Genomic DNA, 22031 nt, shown 5'->3' on the forward strand with positions numbered 1-22031 from the left:
GCTACTAAATTCTAGTAAGAAAGATGAGCTGCAACTTCCTTATTCTCAGCTGAAAAATGTGGATGATGGTGCCTGCGCGGCAGCTTCACCGAGTTGTGAGATGTGAAAGCACTCTGAAAATCTCAAGCGCTGTGAAATCATAAGGTAGTATCTATTTTCACTATGAACCCAAGGAAAAGCAAGCTCCGCCGTGTTTCCCAGTCCAGCAAGCCTCTGGGAAGATGCTAGACCTATTCAGACCTATGGCCATAATCCATTATCTCAGGACACAGCCTGGTGCTTGAGTCCCTATGACAGAGCAGCCTGGGACATGCCGACCCTGCGGGTAAAGTTAAAATCTCTCTAGGATATATCTAGTACATTCCTCCACTAGAGGAATGTAAACTCTGTCATAGCTTTCTTCCCTTCTTTTCCTGGTTTTGAAATGTATAAAGAGAAAAGTACACAACATTCTCTTTCCATGGGTCACTGGCTTAATCAAGGGAGACTTAAACCCTTGCAAGTTTCATTTCACATGCAAGTTATACGGCTACTGACTCCACATGGAAAGAGCCAAAGAGGAACTGTTGATTCAGTAACCATCTAGAATCTATAGAGTGTGGAAGGTTGTCTTTTCTCTATCTGAAAAGGCCTTTTCCTTATTTAAAAAAAAGAAAAAAGACCTTATTTCTCTAACAATATGGAATAGTGCACTAAAAAGTTAAAATCAAGTAAATTGGAAAAGAAAACCATGCACAAAAATTTTTTCTTTTGTTTTTTTGAAACCACATCAAGCTATTCAGATTCAAATGAGAGAAATCAACCAAACATAACTGCCTGATCCAGTGTGAGTAAATGATTGACTGTGCAGGTCACAACCTTTATGCATCCACGTCTCATCATCCACCTATCATCCAGTTAAGTATTGCCGAACATCTGCTATATTCTAAACCCGTACTGGGCACACAACCATGGAGAACAAACCCCACGCCTTCCTACACGGAGCTTATAGACAAGGAGAGGGTGCTTAGAAAACACTGTATGATGAGAGCTGTAACAGGGTAAGCATCGGACACTGGAGGAGCCAGGGCCTCCCTGGAGGGTTGCTCAGGCTGGGCATTGTGCTCAACCAGTCTGTGAGTACAACCTTCCCTGGAGTTGTGCAACCACAGCCCTATGAGAACAGAGGGTGAGACGGGGAGGGCTTCCTGGAAGAAGTCTTGCCTCAGTGGACATCTGAATGATGGGTCGTTATCAGCCCAGGAGGAGTGTGTGTGGTGGCGGGGAGCAACGAGAAAAAGGCTGCAACACCAGAGGACTAAACACAGGATGGGAGGTAGGGAGGGCAGGGATGACAAGGAGGAAGGCAGAGAGCAGGTCGGGGTTGACGGCGGGGAGCTGGGAATTCAGGATCATGTTCAGGTTTCTAACTTATCAACTGGTGATGCTCCATGGGGGTCCGGGGATATAAGAGGAAGCGCAGGTTTATAAAGAAAGATAGGCTCCCAGGTTTGAATCTGTTGAGCCTGAAGTGCTCTGGGACATTCAATTTGAGGAAGCAGGTGAATCTCTGAATCTCGAGTTCAGCAGAGAGGGCAGGAGTCAACAACAGAGAGATTATAACCAGGGGTTTAAGTGACATCACCCAGACAGCAAACAATACACTCCAAGGCCAGGCAGAGGAAAACTGGAAAGACATCACTGGAGAGGTGGGTGGAAAAGAAGAGTGTGATGACTCAGAGGCTCACGGGAGACTGCCTTTCAGGAAGGACAAAGCTTTCCGTGTCAAGTAACTGCTGAGACATCAAGTAAGATGACAGCTGACAAGCACTCACAGGATGAGGTCAGGAGTGACCTTGGCAGGGTAGTTTCGGGGGTGGTAGCTCCAGATGAAGATTTTGGTGGATTGCAGGGTGACAGGAAGATGAGGAAGAAAAACAATAGGCACAAACTTTTTTAAGACTGCAAAGCAGAGAAAAGACACTAACCAGAAAGAGACATGGGGTAAATGACACGAAGCCTCCTTAGCACAAACAATTCAATCTTCTCCTGTAGGAGAGAGAGCAGGACGCTGAGTCCCACCACCAGTATGGTTCTCATATGTACGGCCTCTTCACCACCACCGCCTTTGCAGGTTATCAAAAGCAAAGGCCCCAGAGTGGGTCAGAAGTCAGCACATGGAGGTGGGCAGAGTATATATATGCGCTCCAAAATCAAATGCAAACAACTTTTAATTAAAATAAACTCTTTAGTACTTTTTTTCCATCTTTTCACGCTCAGACACTATAAAATTCTACAGATGTAGCCTATTTACCCATGTAACTGATATTTTTCTAAGGACTTCCAAGGGCAACTCTGTTCTGAAGACTTGGAAACTTTACAGTGTTGTCTTTTCCAAGATTGTCGAGCTCGAAGTTGAGACATTTTGCATGAATATCACATGGAGAGGGTCTATTCTCCTTAACTACAAGCTTCTACATTGTGCAAAGCGCTTTAGCAGGATTCTCCAGCTTTCCCCCCCCGGAAGGAAAGGGTGAGGGAGAGACGGGGCCTCTCCGGTGCACCTACCGCAGCTTGGGTGGGTTGCTGCTTCTTATTCCGTTTTGGCCTTAACTTGGTGAAGTGCTCCAGCTTCTTCCCTTCTTCGGAGGGCAACTCAGAGATAAATCCTGAGCTCCGCTTCTCTTGTCTGATGGATGGGAAAGGCGGGTCTTCGATGTGAATCGGCACTTCTTCCAGTGCTTTATCTAGATCAAACTCCATTTCTAAAATAAAGCAAAGCCCAAGGCCAAAACTTATTGCACACAGATGAATTTAAAAATTCCTAAAACTAACTTTAAGTTTATCCCAGAATACAAATACCCAATTCACAAATCACTTAACTCTCTTTCTCAATATTTGCTCATATAGATCATCCCTAAGAAACATCCTAGGCCAGCCCTGGTGGTCTAATGGCTAAGATTTGGCAGTCTCACTGCCTCGGCCCAGGTTTGTTTCTGGTGAGGGAACCACACCACCCATCTGTTGTCATACTGTGGTGGCTGCATGTTGCTGTCATGCTGAAAGCTACGCCACTGGGATTTCAAATACCAGCAGGGTCACCCATGGTGGACAGGTTTCAGCAGAGCTTCCAGACTAAGACAGACTAGGAAGAAGGACCTGGCCACCCACTTCTGAAAAAATTGGCCATGAAAACCCTATGAACAACAGGGGAGCATTCTCTGATATAGAGCCCAAAGGTGAGAGGATGGTGCAAAAAGACCGGGCACAGTTCCACTCTGCTGTACACAGGGTCACTAGGAGTCAGAATCCACTCGATAGCACTAATAACAAAAGAAACATCCCTGAAGTGGTCCAACATCCTTGCTGAGGGTGTTTTACAGTTACAAGGAAATGACTGACATTAGCAAAATACTCACCAAAGGCCCTGGAAACAGGCCGCAGCATTCGGCTATGGATACTCTTCCTTTTGGATTTAGGAGTCATCTAGCAATAAAACAAAGTAAGCACTTAGACAAGTACTCACAGAAAACTTGCCCTGCAAACTTCAGAAACATTGCAGGGGGTGTGGAGGCGGTGGGTAGAGAAACATTTGGGATCAATTGTTGAAGCTCAGTATTTTTGTTTCACTTCTTTAGAGGGTGGTTGAGAAGATGTGACAGCCTGGCTGAAAGACTCAACCGACACATTTCTAAATATTTGCAATTTTCTCTAAGGATATAGGCAACTTCTTTCTTCTTTCCCCCAAACCTAATCAGTTCAATTCTGTTTATATGGCTGAAAAGAATAACAAATGATACAGAATTTAACTCCAAGCTGCACATTAGGATGTTAAAATGGATATAAAGAATAAGATTGAAAGATTATAGGGCCGGCCCCGTGGCTTGGCGGTTGAGTGCGTGCGCTCCACTGCTGGCGGCCAGGGTTTGGATCCCGGGCACGCACCGGTGCACCGCTTCTCCGGCCATGCTGGGGCCGCGTCCCACATACAGCAACTAAAAGGATGTGCAGCTGTGGTATACAATTATCTACTGGGCCTTTGGGGGGAAAAATAAATAAATAAATAAAATCTTTAAAAAAAAAATTCCTTAAAAAAAAAAAAAGATTATAAAAGTCACTAAAAATTGAAAACACAACTATTCACAGTTCATGATCACAGCAACATCAATGCAAGCACCACTGAACTCTTTGTCATTTTAATGATTTAACTGTTTTGCTTCACATTTCTGCCACCAAGATTTTGATCTTTACATTATGGGCAAAACCTAATTAGGAAAAACTTGCCATGATTTAGAAGTCTACATCTGTTGTTACTTCTCAGTAGAACGTCTTTGTTCCTGCTAGTCCTTTAAAAAGAGACCAAACACTCAAACCACAGCCAAAACTTCTTAAGAGTATTTTCTAATATTGGTGTCAACTGTCGCTTATGTAAAGCCAAACCTAAGGAAGGCATGAGCTTCTCCCTCAATAGGACCACACATGTCAGAGTTGGAGGGAAGCTTTGTCATCACCTACACAAACAAATTCAAAGGAAGAAACTGAGTTACGGAGATGATAAAGGCTACCATTCAAGCTGTCAATAGGAGCAGTGCCAGGGACAGACCTAGTTATGAAGGTTAGCCCAGCATCCCTCCTACCACACCACTTGTTATCAATATATAGATGGATGGATTTTAGGGATGTTTTGACTGGTTTGATACTGGAAACTGGTATTTGTGTAAACTAAGAGAGAACATAACTGAAAGAACTTAGTTTGTAGACTTTCATTTCATTTCACAGGTTGTCATCCAAGGCTTTCTCAAAAAAAAGTCCACAAGGTTGATAAACCTTCTTTGGTTCGAAGAATGAATTGGTTCACTCTAACCTTTAAAGCAAACAACTTTACAGTTTTGACAATTTTATGCCAGTTTTAATAATAATACCCTTTTGCTATTATTTATTGTTGAGAGAAAAGGGAGAGAAAAAATGATGAGCAATTGTATTTAAATTCAGACCGGTATTCCTGAAATACACAATGAAACTTGCTGATTGGACTCTTTCAAGGTTTTGTTAAAGGTAGACAATTTAAGGAACATCTATTTATAAAGCAACAGGCTTTCAGGTTCAATAAAAACAGTCAATCCGATGCAAGTGCAAAGGAATCCAGTTTCAAGGTTGTTCTCCTCAAAACTAGCCTTGAAGCCGGCTGAAAAAAGGAGCAGCCTGACTGGTCTATTCATAAGTGAAACCTCTCAAAATAATTCTCAAGAGACACCAACTACCAAAATATGTGCTATGTTTAGTCATGAAAATTTCTTCAGGATTCCATCCACTTTGTACACAACCATGATAGGTAAAAGGATGGAAAGTAGCTTGGATATAATTTCCAGCCAATTCATTTAAATAGTCACAAATAAATAGGAAAGAAGTTTAAAAATGCATGGAATGAAGATGCCTCCAAAAATTTTTCCCTGTGAGTCTTGATTAGATTTTATAGAAAGAGTATTTGTGGGCAAAAATAATCTGGCTTAAGTTTCTCTGTTTAGCCTTTATGACAGATACCAAATACATGTAAAACATATGACAATTATGACATTTCAAATACATTATAATTTTTTAAATATATGAAAAGGAATATATACAGAATTGTATATAAAATACATATATAACATATATAAATAATATACAAACATATATATAGAAAGAGACTAATTTATAAATTGATACCCATCTGTAAATGGGTCATTCAGCTGAACCTAATTTTATAGACAAACCAAGAAACATACAAAATCATCAGGATTTTTGATGGTTCACTTCAACCAAAGGGAACTAGTTTGCTCCTCTTGGTCTAGCTTTCTAATGCCTCAAAGCCTAGTATACAAAATTTGAATATCAGAAAGATGCATTCTAATATTTTCATTGCTTTCCTTCATTTCATTTGCTCTTTACAAGTGCAAACAACTTCTAACTGCAGTTCACATAAAACTCTTTCACTATATTTGCCATATCTGTTAGTTCTGAAGTTTTGCATGTTTGGACAGGGCCAATGGTGTTCTGCTAAAACAGGCAGGACTTGAAATCAGGCTAGTTTCTATAGTTGGTATTAAGAAGGCAACCCAATTTTAACCATTTCTTTTGATGTATGAACTATTTTTCCCCTTTTCTCCCCAAAGCCCCAGTAGATAGTTCTATGTCATAGTTGCACATCCCTCGAGTTGCTGTATGTGGGACGCGGCCTCAGCACGGCCGGACAAGTGGTGCATCAGTGCGCTCCCGGGATCCAAACCCGGGCCGCCAGTAGTGGAGCGCGTGCACTTAACCACTAAGCCACGGGGCCGGCCCCCATATGAACTATTTTAAATCTCCTTCTTTCATGGGGTTTAAGTAGAACAATGGAGAGAAAAAAAGTGAATCTTATTTCTCTCATGTTTTTCTTTCTTTTCTTTAAAATTTTTCTTCCTTAACAGTTTTACAGAAATTATGGACTTGCTCAATCTTATTGGCTTATTCCTATGATCCCATTACATGTACATCTAAAGCAAGAAGAAATTTAAGAATGAGCTATGATTGGGGCCGGCCCGGTGGCGCAAGCGGTTGGGTGCGCGCGCTCCACTGCGGCGGCCCGGGGTTCGCTGGTTCGGATCCTGGGCGCGCACTGACGCACTGCTTTGGCAAGCCATGCTGTGGCGGCGTCCCATATAAAGTGGAGGAGGATGGGCACGGATGTTAGCCCAGGGCCGTCTTCCTCGGCGAAAAAAAGAGGAGGATTGGCGGATGTTAGCACAGGGCTGATCTCCTCACAAAAAAAAAAAAAAAAGAATGAGCTATGATTGTCCACCTAAGTGTGTATTTAGTAACAAATATTCTATGTTTCTCTAGAAATCTGGTTTATGTGCACGCTTGCCTCCCCCTTCCCACAGCTGGTGGTTAGATGAATTGCATCCTGAAAAAAAATCTGGCTTTACTATGCTCTTTAGAACTGTTAACTCTCTTCCTCTTTTGTACCCAAATGAAAGCGTTAATTTTCTGACTGTTCCTTAGCCCTCATTTACCTTCCCTGGACATTTGTCAGTGCCTAAGCATTTTGTGATCAGAGAAGTAACAAAGTGCCCATCAGATGAAGGGGGTCAGTAATTGAAGCAGAATAGGTACATACACCAAATGGACTTTTCACAAATCAATTCATGGTTAACATTGTCAACTATTGGGCCGGCCCTGTGGCTTAGCGGTTGAGTCCGCACACTCTGCTGCTGGCAGCCCAGGTTCGGATCCCGGGCACGCACCGCTTCTCCGGCCATGCTGGGGCTGCGTCCCACATACAGCAACTAGAGGGATGTGCAGCTATGACATGCAACTATCTTCTGGGGCTTTGGGGGGAAAAAATAAATAAACAAAATCTTCAAAAAAAAACAAACAAACTGTCAACTATTACTTTAGGTCTAGACAAAATTACTTTATCTTTAAAAATGCATTTTATGAGTAATAAGAAGTAATATTCAATATTCACATCCTCGGGAAATACGAAGAGCAATGTGTTAAATAAACCCTTTAAAATGTAACTTTAGAAGGAAAACCCTAAACGTAGACTTCTTTCTCATCCTGACATCACAAATCATCAATAAATCCCCACCATGGCAGGCAGTGTGAACAAAATGCATGGCTCTTATTCTTTAGGAATCCAAAAGCAGAACAATGTCTACATTAATCAAAAATCCTACTCATTTGATCCAATTTTTGTAATGGGTTTAAAACTACTCTCCATGTAGTTTAATAGTGGTATGTCCACTTTTACCACAAGTTAAGGACTAACGTTGGCACCTTACAAACAATACTTTTTTCCTGTTAAACTCACTTTTAACATGTAATTCCTAGACATACTAAATTTTGTAAACAAGTTAAATTGCTCCTATCACAAAAAAAGGATAGAGTAGTTTCCTTGTTCATTTTACCAAGTTTGCACAAAGAATAATAAACACTCTCCCTCCAAGCTCAAGAATCCCTGATTAATTTTCTTTTCCCTGAGGTTAAAAAAAATCTAGTTGGTTGAAAAAAAACCCAAAGAGCTGTGAAGCAGATTAGTAAAATTCTTCTAATACAAGAAGAAAATTATGATACCAATTTTCTATAACCCTGGGAAACAAGTAATATGACAAGAATCAGTAAAAAAAAAAAAAAAAAAAAAAAACCTGGAAGTTTAAGTATTCATGTCTTTTTTTTTTTTTTTTTTTTTTTTTAATAAGAAGGGAATAAGGACTTTTCCCCTCTTGAATGTTTATACCCTCTTCATCAACATTCTGCTTGCTTTCAGGAGCACGGCTGGGGATATTTTAAATTCATCGCTTGTTTTGCTTAGCTGAACCATCTTGTAAAATCCAATCTTGTCTGTAAATTGCCGCCTATTTCATTCAGGATCCAGAGATGGATGACGACACTACGGTCTCCTGGGAGACCAGCCAGGCAGCACAGAAGCAAATGGAGCACAAGAATGTAAACTAGTACGGCCAGAAACTGCAGAGCCACCAAAAAATACTTACACTTGTACAGCAGAGAGTCTCCATGCAGCAAAAAGGAAGGAAAAAAATATGAATGGAAGAGAGATAAAGCAAAGGCATTGCAAGAAAAGGGGAGGGAGAGACACCATTCACAAACAAACAGAAAAGCTACATAAAAAGCCTTCACAGCAAAGAAATAAGGCAAGAATGAGGCCAAAATATTATTAGCTTAAGGCATCGAATCTAGCATTTTATAAGCAGAAGCACAATTACAGCTTGAAAATAGCAGAAACTCTTAGAGATATGATCTCTTTCGCTAAACGTGTACAAAATGCCATCTATCAGCCTCAGAAGGTATGAATCTCCTTTGGAGGATGAGACCATCAGCTTCAAAGGCACATGGCGGATAGAACACTGGATGGATATTAGCAAAGCCCATGTGGGTTTTGGTTCTTGCGCCACAGGGCTAGTCCCAGCAACAAAGTGGGGATGGTGCACCTATGGGCATGTATAAGCGTCCCTTCCAGGGGCCTTCTACATCATTCTATGCTCCCCACTGCACTTTAGGATGAAGTAGCTTTGGATTGTCTCTCCCCCTCAGTCATCGAAGCATTTCAGGAAAGGCTCTGACGCCAGGCCCTAGCACAGCTACCTACCCACAGTGTAACTAAATGCTGATGATACCCTACACCTTAGTGGGAATTTAGGTCACCTTACATTTCACATTAAATCTCTAATTAATTAAAATAATTTTAAAAAACTTAATAGTTGTTAGAGCATCTTAATATCCTGAAAATTTCCAAAAGAATTAAAAAAAAACATAACAAAAAACAAGAAGTCCAGTTGTAGAATGTCAGGCTTTGTGAAAACAAAGTATGGGGGAGTCAGGGGAGTCTTTTCCAAACCTCCTGAATACCCACCCTGAGGAAGGCCACCTACTCCATCTCCCTGGGGCTGACTTTTTTTTCCTTCAAGTTCCTTATTTTTTATGTGCCAATTTTTCTCAATATACAACAGGATAAAAATATAGAGCTCCTCAATTTGTGAATATATACAGTTTAGGTCTCTTCAAAGGAAAGGTGGCACATACGTAAAAAGCATTCCTCATAACCCTCACCACCATTACCATGATCATCATCAATATTATTTGCTTATCAGAAAGGCTTCCATCAGCAATGTTCCGAAAAAACCTCAATCTCCAGACTTCTAATTTCATACTTTATTAGGTAATTTTCTTCAAATACACCTCATTTTATGATACATTAAATTAGGTTGAAAACAGCCTTGCTGAATGAAAGGATAAAAAGTAAAAATACATTTTCAAATATTCTTGAATTGCCCAAAATCAAGACTCCTGTCCCTGTCTTAACACATACCCCCTCGAAAGCTTCCTTAAAGGTGTGACTATGGGTACATAAGAGTTATAGCTGATAGTTAAGTCCTGTAGATAATTTTAGACTTTCCTTCTCTTTGTGAAAGGTTAATTCAACAAGACAACTACTTTGTCCCAATTATTCACCTACAGATCATTATAAGTGAAGTGAAGCTTTCAATTGGTTCATCTCCTAAAATGACAGGCAAGCAAAAAAACAATCCTATGACAAGAGAAACCCTGGCAACACACGGTTAAACTTTTCAACTAAATGAAAATCACTAGTTCATTCTTCTACTTCTTCAGCCCACTTTTTGGAACTCTTAACTATCCTGACTTCAACATCTCCCCATCAGGATGAGGAAAGGACTAATGAGTGAAGAGAGGTCATCCTCTCTCAAGACTATATCTCATGCTCAAGGATTGGCATCCAACAACAGAGCTTGAATCCTGGATCTTCCACTTAAGGGGCTGTGGAACCTTGGCCAATGATTTTGTAAAGTCAGACCTAATTTTCTAGTTTGTAAAATAAATTGTGAGGATTAAATAAGATAATGAGTATGAAGTACTTAGCACAGGGCCTGACACATAGTGCCAATCAATGACTTCACAGTGCTTCAATAATTGGTAGTGATTGTGAGCATTAGTAATATTACCATTTTTTTATTTGGGGAGGGGAGCATGCGTAAGACCACCACTCATAAGTGCAAAAAGCTGGGAATAATCTAAAAGCCATTCAAATAGGGAACGGATAAATAAAATGAGGTATATTCAAATGATGTAAGAGTAGTTAAAAGGAAAAAAACTATATATAGCAACATGAACAAATCTCAAAAGATAACATGGAGTGAAAAAAGCAACTTTCAGAAAGATACACATGGTACGATGCCATTTATGTAAATTCTAAAACATATGAAACAGCGCTATATTATACTGGTCATGAATACACGTATGTTTGAACATACAAAATGAACAGGAAGCGTCCAATCAAACTCGTGATAGTGGTGCCTCTGAGGAAAGAGGGAGAAGAGGGAGACTGTCAGTAGTGATCAAACGAGGCTATAGCTTTGTCAGTAAAGTTTTATATTATTTAAGATTCAACGAATATTTCTTGAGCCCCTACTGTGTGCATTGGGCACTCTTGGAGAAGGGGGATGGGCAGAGCAGTGAATAAGAGAGATGAGGTCCCTGAGCTCCTAGACTTTATATCCTGGTGTTAAAAAACACACTGGCAAAACAAAGACCCTAACGTGTTAATGGTTGTCTGTTCAGGTTGGTGAGAACACAGGTATCTGGATTTTTTTTGGTACTTTTTTGTAATTTCTTAGGAACTCTCCAAAAGGCCTATTTAAGAATATTTAAAGGACACACTCTGGTCACTTGGTGCTTACTGATGATCTGGACTTAGTCCGCAGACGCCCTAATAGAAGCTCGTCTAAATGACCATATACTGCCACTACAGTGGCCACCTTCTGAGGAGTAACAATGACAAAGGGGCCAATTTGACCATAATAGGTAGGAGGTGGGAAACTGATCTACTATAACATATGTGAAGAAACTTGAAAGATTCCTAAAGTAACTCAGGGTTGTTTGTGTGTGTATTATGACTGCCATGAAGTGTTCAAGAACTGCTGCTATCTCAACATTTAAGAGACAAATATCGTTTTCCAGAGCCCAAGAAACCAAATTAAAACCAAAACTCAGTACCACATCTACCTTCTTCATTTTCTTTACCACAAAACTCACAGGTGAGGGATTTTAAAAAATTTAATATGAACCTTCCTGGGATTCAGTCTATTTATCAAAAATACTCAAATGTTTCAGCAGCCATTTTAGCATTTCCTTTTCATAAGGGCACGGAGATAGAGACTTGACGTTCAGGAACCAGATTGGGTGAGGGAAAAAAGTGATTTAGTTAGAAAAATTAGGAAATGAGGGGGTTTACCTGCAAGTACAGCAATTTAGGCAAATGTGCCCAAGACTGCAGAGGGACGTTTTGACTCCCACCTCAACAGCCCTCATCACATCTGCAAGAATTTCAACTATAGACAGTCGCTCAGTCAAGTATACTTACTTTTATAAATGAGTTTAGGATAGAAACAGGAGGTGCTAAGGCAGAGATAAACTCTTTTTACAAGTGAATGGACCAAAACACTTGCTACAGGATTCTTTATCACAAACACCAGTGATTTTTTTCAAGTTTTTTCTTCTAAATATAGAGCAGAATTCTTTTTGAAACATCTTAAGCAGTGTGTCAAAAATACATAATAGATAAATGGGACTAATTTAGCTGAAATAGGGGAACACCTAGAGGCTGAGACTCAGAAGGTTTCCTTTGGGCGCCCTCTCCCCAGCCTGTGTCCCCAGGCATCCCCAGGGGGGGCAAAGTGAACATCTTTGGGTTCTGTCTTGTTCACCTCTAGATTCCCAGAGCCTGGAGAGCGCTTGATAGATAGTGGGCATCAATAACCATTTAGTGAATGAATGAGTGAACTGAACCATTGCTTTAGTTCAGTGCTCTCCCCACATTTGGATTTTATAGACTTGTTTAAAAAGAAAATCTGTCACTACTACAACCACCATTTCCATAAAGAGAATTTAGGCACAAAGATAAAATAGAAGGACACGATCTATTATCAAGAACAGTCCTTTAAATCAGATACATTTATTCTCATGAAAAATTTCTCTGTTGTCCTTCTTTTTCCCATTTCATGTTAGACTGATAAAAAAAAACTTTCTTGCGGACCCTGGAACTCCCTTGTGGACCCTAGTGGTTCACGGACTGGTGTCCACCTCTTTAACCAATAACCTCTTCAAGTGCATACATCTATCTATCCTCAACATTTTCAAATTTACAAAAAAAAAAAAAAAAAGTCTAGGGAGAATATAATAAATACAAGTATACTCTTCACGTAGATTCCCTATTATTAACATTCTGTCACATTACTTTATAGGAAATTCCTCCGTTCTCACTCTCTCTCTCACACACACGCATGCACAAATTTTTAGTTGAATCATTTAAAAGTTGACATCTTGACATTTCACCTTTAAATACTCCTGCATGACTATCCTAAGAACCACATTCTCCTACATAACTATACAGGATTACCACCCCTAACAAATTTTTTTTTTAATTTTATTTATTTATTTATTTTCCCCCAAAGCCCCAGTACATAGTTGTATGTCATAGCTGCCCCTCCTTCTAGTTGCTGTATGTGGGACGCGGCCTCAGCATGGCTGGAGAAGCGGTGTGTGCCCAGGATGTGAACCCGGGCCGCCAGCAGCGGAGCGCGCGCACTTAACTGCTAAGTCATGGGGCTGGTCCTAACAAAATTAATAGCAGTTATATAATATCTAATGTACATACTATGGTCCATATTCAGATTCTCCCAACTGTCCCTCAAATGCCTTTTAACACTCCTACCTCCTCTTACTGGACCCAGGATCTAATGGAGAATTCATCCATGGTTCCGTCTCTCTAGTCTCTTTTATCTAGTGCAGCTTCCCTCCTCCACCCCCAATCCTGCCTTTCTTTTTCATGATACTGACTTGCTTGAAGAATGCAGGCCAATGTTTCATAGACTGTCCCACATTCTATATTTGTCCGGTTGTTTCCTCATGATTAGATTCGGGCGAACCATTTTTAGCACAAATGCCACATGGGTGATGCTATGAAGTAATGACTGAATCACAACAGGTGGCACTCATGTCAGGTTGTTCCACTGCTGGTGACACTAAGTTTGATCAATTAGGGTGGGGACTTCCCAACTGCTCCACTGTAAAGGTACCTTTTTCCCTTGGTAATTACTAACTCTATGAGGTCATATTTTTAGTTCATGTGAATGAGCCCATTTTTAAAAACCATTGACAATCCTTGCCTGAATGAATGAATATAATGGGAGCTACAAAACTGTAACTTTCTTCCATTCATTATTCCTACATTTATTAGATGCTGTTCCTCTTTAAAAATCAACTTTCCCCTTTTTAAATCCTCTGTATCCTCCTCTCTCTTTTATTATTTTAGTATTACTGTGGACTCACGGATTTTTTTAATTAATTCAATGTATCATAAACTATTATTGTCATTATTCTTTCTGGCGCTCAGAGTGTCCCGGCAGAAGCCATTTCAATCTGGATTTTGTATTCTTTGAAACGATCCCATTGGATTTAAAGACAATCCTTGATTTTTGATACAAGATATCCTAGGTTCACCTTGTGCTGTTCTGTGCATTTTTAAAATGGACATGCGTAATCCCTGTTTAACGAACTACGTTATAAAAATTAAATATTTTCTACTAGATTTTCAGCTTAGTCAATGCTCAAGGGGAACCAAAACTCAGTCACTCTTAATTGATTTATACCCTGAAATATCTAAGCAAACAGTATCATCACATTTGTAGTTCAAAAAGTAATTTTTATGCATTTCAATATTTAAAAGTATGAGACAGTATAAATCTGAGAAAAAGAGACGCCTAATCCTTTCTATGATGACTGCTGGACATCACCAATCTTTAATATCTAGGACGAGTAGGTATATGGAAGCCATAACTCTGAGAAAGCTGCAATAAATCGATGAACAAAAGGAGGAACGATATGCGGAGATTTAGTGAGGTGCCACATTTTCCCCTGAACACAACATTAAATCCAGCTATTCACATCACACTTATTAACTTTTATATCCAGAGTCTCATTTCATATAAAAATTAAAATGGCAACAGGATGTTAAAACAAAAACATTCAGGGAGCAGCACTGATGAGAGACTATTGCAAAGATCACAGGAGAGGACTATTTTTAAACGAATGTAATTTGTTTCCTTATTTTCCAGATCTGCCAATTATTTTGATACAAGAAAATAAAATCTTTCTCTTCCTAACTCTGTCATGTTTTCTCCAGGAAACGGCTCACTTTTTATTCATTTTAACTCAACTTGTAACTGATGGGAAAGTAAAATTTCACACTTGAATGTTCTCTTTAAAAAGTAGATATAATTTAATACATTTTTCTTATGAGCAGTCCAAAGAACAAAACTACTTGGTACCAATTTCAAGCAAATATTTTACCTTGAGAGCGCATGTTAGTGCTGCTTGGCACGGAAGTATGATGCTTATTAACACAAGGTATGTGCCCGTTGTAGCATTATAATAAAAAAGTAGGAACATTCTTTAAGCACTTTATGCAGTATTAAGCACAATGTTATTCTAATAGTCATAAGAAGTTGAATAACATTTTAACATTTTCTTTATTGTAAAAGAATAAATCATGATTATGATTTCAAATCATATGATTTTAATATGATTCAAATATTATTATGATTTCAAAATACCAACCCCATGATTTCGATAGTTATTTGCTCATAACTTAAGATCATCATACTTATTAGCCCATTGTTTCACCTACGAGGAAAAATGCAATAAAAAATAAAAGACAATGCAATATTGTTTGCCACTTTTGATTTTTAATTGGCTTTCATTTCATTTTAAGGTGAATTAACTATTTGCAACCAAGCTATAGTGAAAAGTTGGATAAACTGTCTATCAAGCACGTCTTACATGCCATTATAGTGTTGTACTATAACCAAAGAAAATTGGTTTTCAGACCATATGGGTATAGTCTCTATTTGTTGCCCTGACTTAAATATTAACTATAACAAACCCATGCCTTTCATTGACTCAACATTCTCCAACATTTAAGGATTCAACATCAACTGCATACAGGTGATCAATTCATTCAGTTACCTGAGGAGTAGAAGCCACAGAGTGCACAACTAAAAGCATTTCCGAGGTTCTGCTAAGGCCAGGATAGAGAATGCTCTGAAATCTTTTTCATGGAAAGGCCATTTTGGCCATGCTGAATTGGGTATGGCATTTGGGGATTTCAATTAAGTACATGCTCAAAGTCTAAAGTGGATTTGAAGCTGCTTCCAGAGGAAAAGGCTGGCTTGGCTTTGCAGATACCCAACCCTACACCTCAGCTCTAGTTAGGAAGTTTTCTGTCTGGACAAGAGAAAGGATCACATATCTCAATTTTGATAACCAAACGTTAGGTTCTAAAGCTTGCAGTACTAGTTCCCGAGGTGAAGGCTCCGCCCTTACCCAGCAAGCAGAACAGAGTACCACACAGTTGTAGCATGGGGATGGACCCTGAACTTGGCTATACCATAACTTCCTCAGTTTTTTCCTATTAATTCCATTCACCTCACTTTACCTTTCAATTTCTATTTTATTAATTATCAAATTTGCCACCTAAAAGTTTTCTCAAAGAAGGTAGAACATATATAAATCCAAGAAATATATATATGTGTGTGTGAGAGTGTGTGTGTGTGTGTGTGTGTGTGTGTGTGTGTGTATATAGTTATATAATCTAAACTAAAACATATAAAAGAAATATAGTTGTATCTTGTAGTTATATCTGGAGCATGGAAATAATTTTTTCATCTAGTTTCCAAGCATCGTTTTCAGTATGAAAGTCAGTATGATTTTCTTCAGCATACTCATCAAGGCACAAAGCTAAAAGCCATTTTTACTTTATATTTCGATTTTGTTAGAGAATAGGCTTGTGACAGAGGTTTGGCCTCAGTCCTGAGAGATGGAAAATCCTGAAATATCAAATTCCAGCAGTGATAGTGGTTTCTTTTGAGGCATATTTGGGGAACTAAGAATTTGGAGAGGCCAACTTTCCTCTCTGAATTGCCACACGTGTGCTGAAGAATGAGGATTAACTATTCCCAGCCTCAGTGAGTGTTTCTCAACTATAAGCCTTACAATTAGAGACTGAGATTGAATCACTGAGGCATCTAGTCCAACCTAATTTTACTGAGATGGTCAAAAGCGTCAGGCAGAGTTCTGTGCTACCTTCCTTTCCTCATCTACCTCCATTTTAGGTCACTTCTTTTTGTCATTCCTAAATTTCAGCCCAAATTATTCCACGCCACTTGTTCCCTCCTCAGTAAGCCTTTACTTTCAGAATATATTTGGTTAAACCTCAAATTCTATCAGGCACCAAGGAAAACCATCAAATGGAAAGTCAGGTAAGTGCATGGTCTGATTAACGAGGACTGAGTTTGGAACGACCACATATCTTCTCTGTACGAGCAGCTTCCAGAGGCCAAGAGCCCTCCATCCTGGGTCATTCTGCTGCTGGCTCCCATCAGTTCAAACACTTACAACTCAAGCCATCATTTGCCCCATAATTTGAAAAGGTGTGGATTTGCTACCATAGGTTAGAATCTCGCTGAATCCACAGAATTAGCCTGCAGTCATAGAGACACCACCCACCAAACTAACAGTGCAAACCCTCCATGCAAAGGCTCTTCCTCACCCCAACCTTCCCCAGGCCTTTCCTCCGAGTGACCCAGGCCAGCCTGAAGACCAGCGATCCAGCAGAGAGGGTACAGGCTTGGAAATCGGATCATTTAGAGTTGAGGCCCCAGCTCTGGCTACTCCTTAACTAGCAGTGTGATTTGGGACAAGTGTGTTAACATCTCTGAGCTCTGGGATTCTCATCTGAAAAGTGGGTTAAGATAACTACCACACATGGCTGTGGCGAGAAAGCACAGGTCATATATAGCTTGTTATATAGTGGGTGGGTGGTTTTTCTCCTTTTTCTTGTACAACTTGCTGAGAGCTTGGATCACTGCACATATAACCTATAATGTTCTCACTAATTGAACCTCATAGGTTTAAAGATAAGAGCCTTTTCATGTAAAGGACTTATTTTCTAGAGTTCCCAGAGAAATCTGTTCCTGACATTTATTGATAGCCTTAGCTACATAGAAATCAGTAGGACATAACTCCTGTGCCCTCAAGGAGCATAGAATCTAGTAGGAAAGTAGAGCCAAGCAAGTAACTATAGTGCAAAGCCAAGACATTAAACAAAATTTACTGAGCAATTATTATGTGCCAGGCACTGGGCACTAGATACTGGGATATGTGGTCAACAGCAAAGTCCAAGGCCCCAAGCTTATATGCCAGTGTGGGGAGATGGGCAGAAAGTACTCACATGAGTAAATAAGATCCTTTCAAGTACTGGTAAATGCCAAGAATATAAAATAGGATAATACGTTAGAGGGACTGGAGGGCTTCTTTGTAGGAAGGTCAACGAAAACTTCTGAGAAAAAGACTTTTGAGTTGAAACCTGAACAGTGGGAAGAAGGTAGCTGTGGGGATGTGGTGAAGAGTTTTCCAAGCTCAAAGGACAATAGCTGATATGGGAGCTATGACAAGTTCTAGAGAAAAGCAATAAGGCCGCAGTGGCTGGAAGGAAGTGAACAAAGGAGAGAGTAGAACAAGGTGAAGAGAGGCAGGGCCCAGATCATATAGGGCCTTGTAGACCATAAGGAAGAGACTGTATTTGCTCTGGGTGCAATGGGAAGCCATCAGAGGGTTTGACACCTTAGACACTGATCTATCTCCCGGGCTACTGAGTAGGGGATTGATTGATTGACTGATTGCTGAGAGGCAAGAGTAGAGGCAGGAGTGTGAGGTACAGTCTGTTTCAGGAGTACAGGCAAGAACCAAGGATGGCTATGATGAGGGACAGAAGTAGATATGGACAGTAATGGAAAGGGAGTGATTGAGCCTGACTGGCAGAGTTAGGAATAAATGTGTAGAATAGAATTGGGATGGTGAATGCTTGGGTGGGGAAGAGGGGGGAAGCAATGATTCTGTTTTGGACACACTAAGTTTGAAATATCCACTGGACATCTAATTAAGGGGTCAAGTAGGAAGATGAATATACACGTCTGTACTTCAAAGGTAAATTGAGATAAATGCCGTGAATGTAGAAGAAGAAAAGTGCTTATAGAGTTGAAGAGGCAGTGATCACTTCAGGGAAGGTAGTCTGGGGAGCGCATCTGTACTGTGGCTATGTGTGGCTGACTACCAATTCAGACCTGGCTACTGAGCCCCAGGGCCACATCCACAATTCCCTACTGGACATCTCAATCAGGGCCTTGCAAGCAATCAACCTCAAGGCTTCCAAAATGAAAATCACTAATGTCTGTTTCTGACAAAACCTGCCCCTTCTCCCATATTTCTCACCTGAAGTGACTCCTTGTTGCCCTAAAAATAAATAAACAATATATAAACAAGCAAACCCTTAGCAAGATCTATAAGGCTCTTTGTGATAGGGCCTCCAGCCTCTTCACCTCACCTCTCTCCTACTCTTTATTTCTATCATATCATAAGACTATAATATTCCTCAAATTGCAATGTTCTCTCCTTACTGCAAGCCTCTATATGTACCGCTCTCTCTGAATTTACTTACTCATTTCCCTCCAGCTAACTCCTCTTTCAAATGCCATCTCTCATTGTACCAACAGTTACTAAGGGCCTACTATGTGCCAGTCATGATGCTTAGAACCTTCCTCCAGAAAGCCTTCTTTAACAACACCCCTCCCCCAGGCTGGGCTGGGCACCCTTCTCTGTGCTTCCACAGCAGCCTGTACACCTCTATCAGAGCACTTTCCCACCATATCTAATATTTCATTGTATTAATGTATTACCACCTCAATCTAAAAATGAGCTGAGGCCCATTTAGAACAGCAAGATTTTTTAAAAATGAGTAAATTAGGACAAAGAAGAAAAAAAATGAAGCCAGAATTAAGGCTGAATATAACAAACTATACTTCTTTAGGCCCTAAACACTTTTTATAGGTCAAGTGCACATTCAGCTGGGCCTCTCAACTGACAATACAAAAGTTAGACCCAAGTTATAGAGCAACTCACTGTGTCTATGAGATATAGAGCAAATTAGGAGCCCAGAATTTCCACCACTCTTGATAAAGACCTGAAACTTCTTCTGCATATATTTGTAACAAAGGCATTTTGGGATAAAGTGAACAATGATGACAACAGTGGTACAGACAAGATAAAGGGCACATATGGTGACAAGTTTTATAGGGATACTTATTGAAGTGGACTTTAACGAAAGTCAGTGACACAATGCAAAAACACACTTGAGTAAAAGCGATTCTGTGGAGGCCCAAAACAACAGGAAAAAAGGGGGTGAGTCTATTCAGCAGAGACTCTCCAGGGTACCATATCCTCTTCAACCCCTGCATCTCTGCTCAGGCCCTTCCTGGACCTCAGTGTGCAGTGGGAAAGAATAGATCAATGCAAGGGGCTGCTGTGTGCCCAGTACTGTGGGAAAGTTGAAACACAGCAGGTAGAGTAAGTTTCTATAGATGAAATATCTCAAACTTTTTTGGCTATGACTCATTTTATATATAAAATATATTTTATGTCACAACCCAATGTACACATACATGTATGTATAACTGAAACAAACATTTGGTGTAATCTGATACTTTATATTCACACTTGATGTTTTATTTCTGATGAGTTTTTTAAATTCCGGTCAAAAACATTACACTGATTTCCCCGACTTACTAGTAGGTTGTGACCAGAGGGGTGAAAGATGTATCCTGTACTAATTCAAGCTTTTCTAGATGACCTCATTTCAGTGGCAGACTCACTCTTTCAAAAGCCAAGCAAATCCATGTGTGTGATTTACACAGACGGTAGTTCTGGGATCCATCAGAACTAGCTTTGCCACTTCTGCCTTCAACCTAGCAAACTTAGTGGGTGATATATTCGTTTATTCACCTTCCATTTCTAGCAAGAAGCCAAGAATACCTGGTACACAATGGGTCAACAATAAGCATTTGTTGAGTGAATAAATGGCCTTCTAGTGTGTACTGTTGGTTCAGGGAGTCTTTTGATAGCTCGTAACTACCTAAGACTTCATCAATGAGAGGTACTCCTACCTCTCTCCACTCTCCCACCCCCCAGACTCTTTTGCCAGTAGCCACCTTCTTCCAGCCTTTTCCTATTCCCCTTCCTCTAGTCCTCTTTAAGGACTTCCCCCCTTCTTCTTCTTTAGACAGATACACACATTCACACACTCACACACACACACACACACACACACAGTAAGTATATTCTCAGTATCTGAAAACACTGTTTTCTCCAACTTGCATATTGTTTTGATTCAGGAATTAAAGAGAAAATCTTTCATCCTGCAGGGATTTGGCCTTTGATTTCAATTGGCAAGCAGTGATAATTTGGAGCTTTCTGACATACGAGAGGTTGTTGAAGCAAATGTGTCATGGGACGTTGAAAACGTAAGGTTTCTAAGGGTTCAAAAGCAAGACTGATTTCACAGAAATTATTTTATTTACTATTGGTTCTTTTGTATCATCTCCATGAGTGACTAAATCTGTGATTGCTTGTAAAGGACTTAACTAGTTTGGACTTCATAAAAAAAAATTTTGTTTAAGGAAAGTATAAGTATACTCCTATGTTACCTACAAACAACACACACACACACAAACAGGTAATTAATGGAACGGTTTCTGTTTTATAAATCCACAAGCTATTAGAGTCATTTGCCTAATTTAATTCATGCAGGAAGACCAAAATTATCTTTTATAATTATCATTACATGTCAAAATAAAGCTTATAAGAACCATCATTTCCAATCTGCAAGTCAGATGCCCAATTTGGATGTTGCTTTTGGAATGCCCTGACTAGTCATAACTGCTTAATCACCTAAGTCATTGTATAGAGGCGATTTATTAAGTCCTCCCCAACCTCTTCCTTGTTTCGTTCACACTGGCAGCTGCTCTGTCACCTGCAGGGGGAAGGTGGAGGGTTCTTATCCTCCCAGGAATGACTGTAAAAATCAGGGAGTCAGAGGGATTTCCCATGGGGTCTCCTTTGTTTCTGGGGGTTCGTGAGGGTGGTCAATGCTGTGCATTAGGCTTTGTTTTCAACCTTTAAAAAAAGGTGTATGGGACAGATCTCCCTCTCTAGGGAGCCTCTGCAAATGGCATTCATGCCAGTTAAAAATTAAAAGATTAAAGACACTCTGGGTCCTGAGGGAATGATGAACTTTGTGGAGATTTGGAGTGTGATTCTGGCATTGCCACAAAGGACTGTCACAAAAATTACTAGAAACTTTGAGGAACATACAATATCTATTTTAGTTGGACAACATAGATAGTACTACAGTTCTGAAATTTAGAATTTGCAAATTAAGATGTTTTCATAGGTTGCTTTCTAGTGGTTAAAAAGTTAAATCTCCATTTTCCAAAGTGATATCAATAAGAAAACGACATTACAGTATAAATAAAATTATAAGGGGAAACTAACAATTAGGACTTGACAAACCTTCACACAGCTAATATTAGTGCAACTAATTTTGAATG

General features: G+C 39.8%; 1 protein-coding gene across 4 annotated transcripts in view; it reads right to left on the reverse strand.

Moving 5' to 3' along the window:
• CARMIL1 (capping protein regulator and myosin 1 linker 1) overlaps positions 1-22031 on the reverse strand; it is a 318049-nt gene that overhangs the window by 33438 nt on the left and 262580 nt on the right. For all 4 annotated transcript variants that reach the window (XM_058555125.1, XM_058555128.1, XM_058555127.1 and 1 more), the window contains 2 exons: positions 3399-3465; positions 2548-2744 (listed from right to left, as the gene is read on the reverse strand). In XM_058555125.1, the coding sequence (XP_058411108.1) occupies positions 2548-2744; positions 3399-3465 (264 nt within the window). The remainder of the gene's footprint in view (positions 1-2547; positions 2745-3398; positions 3466-22031) is intronic.

The sequence above is a fragment of the Diceros bicornis genome, chromosome 14, assembly GCF_020826845.1.
Source record: "Diceros bicornis minor isolate mBicDic1 chromosome 14, mDicBic1.mat.cur, whole genome shotgun sequence".
In the NCBI taxonomy this organism is placed as follows: domain Eukaryota; kingdom Metazoa; phylum Chordata; class Mammalia; order Perissodactyla; family Rhinocerotidae; genus Diceros; species Diceros bicornis.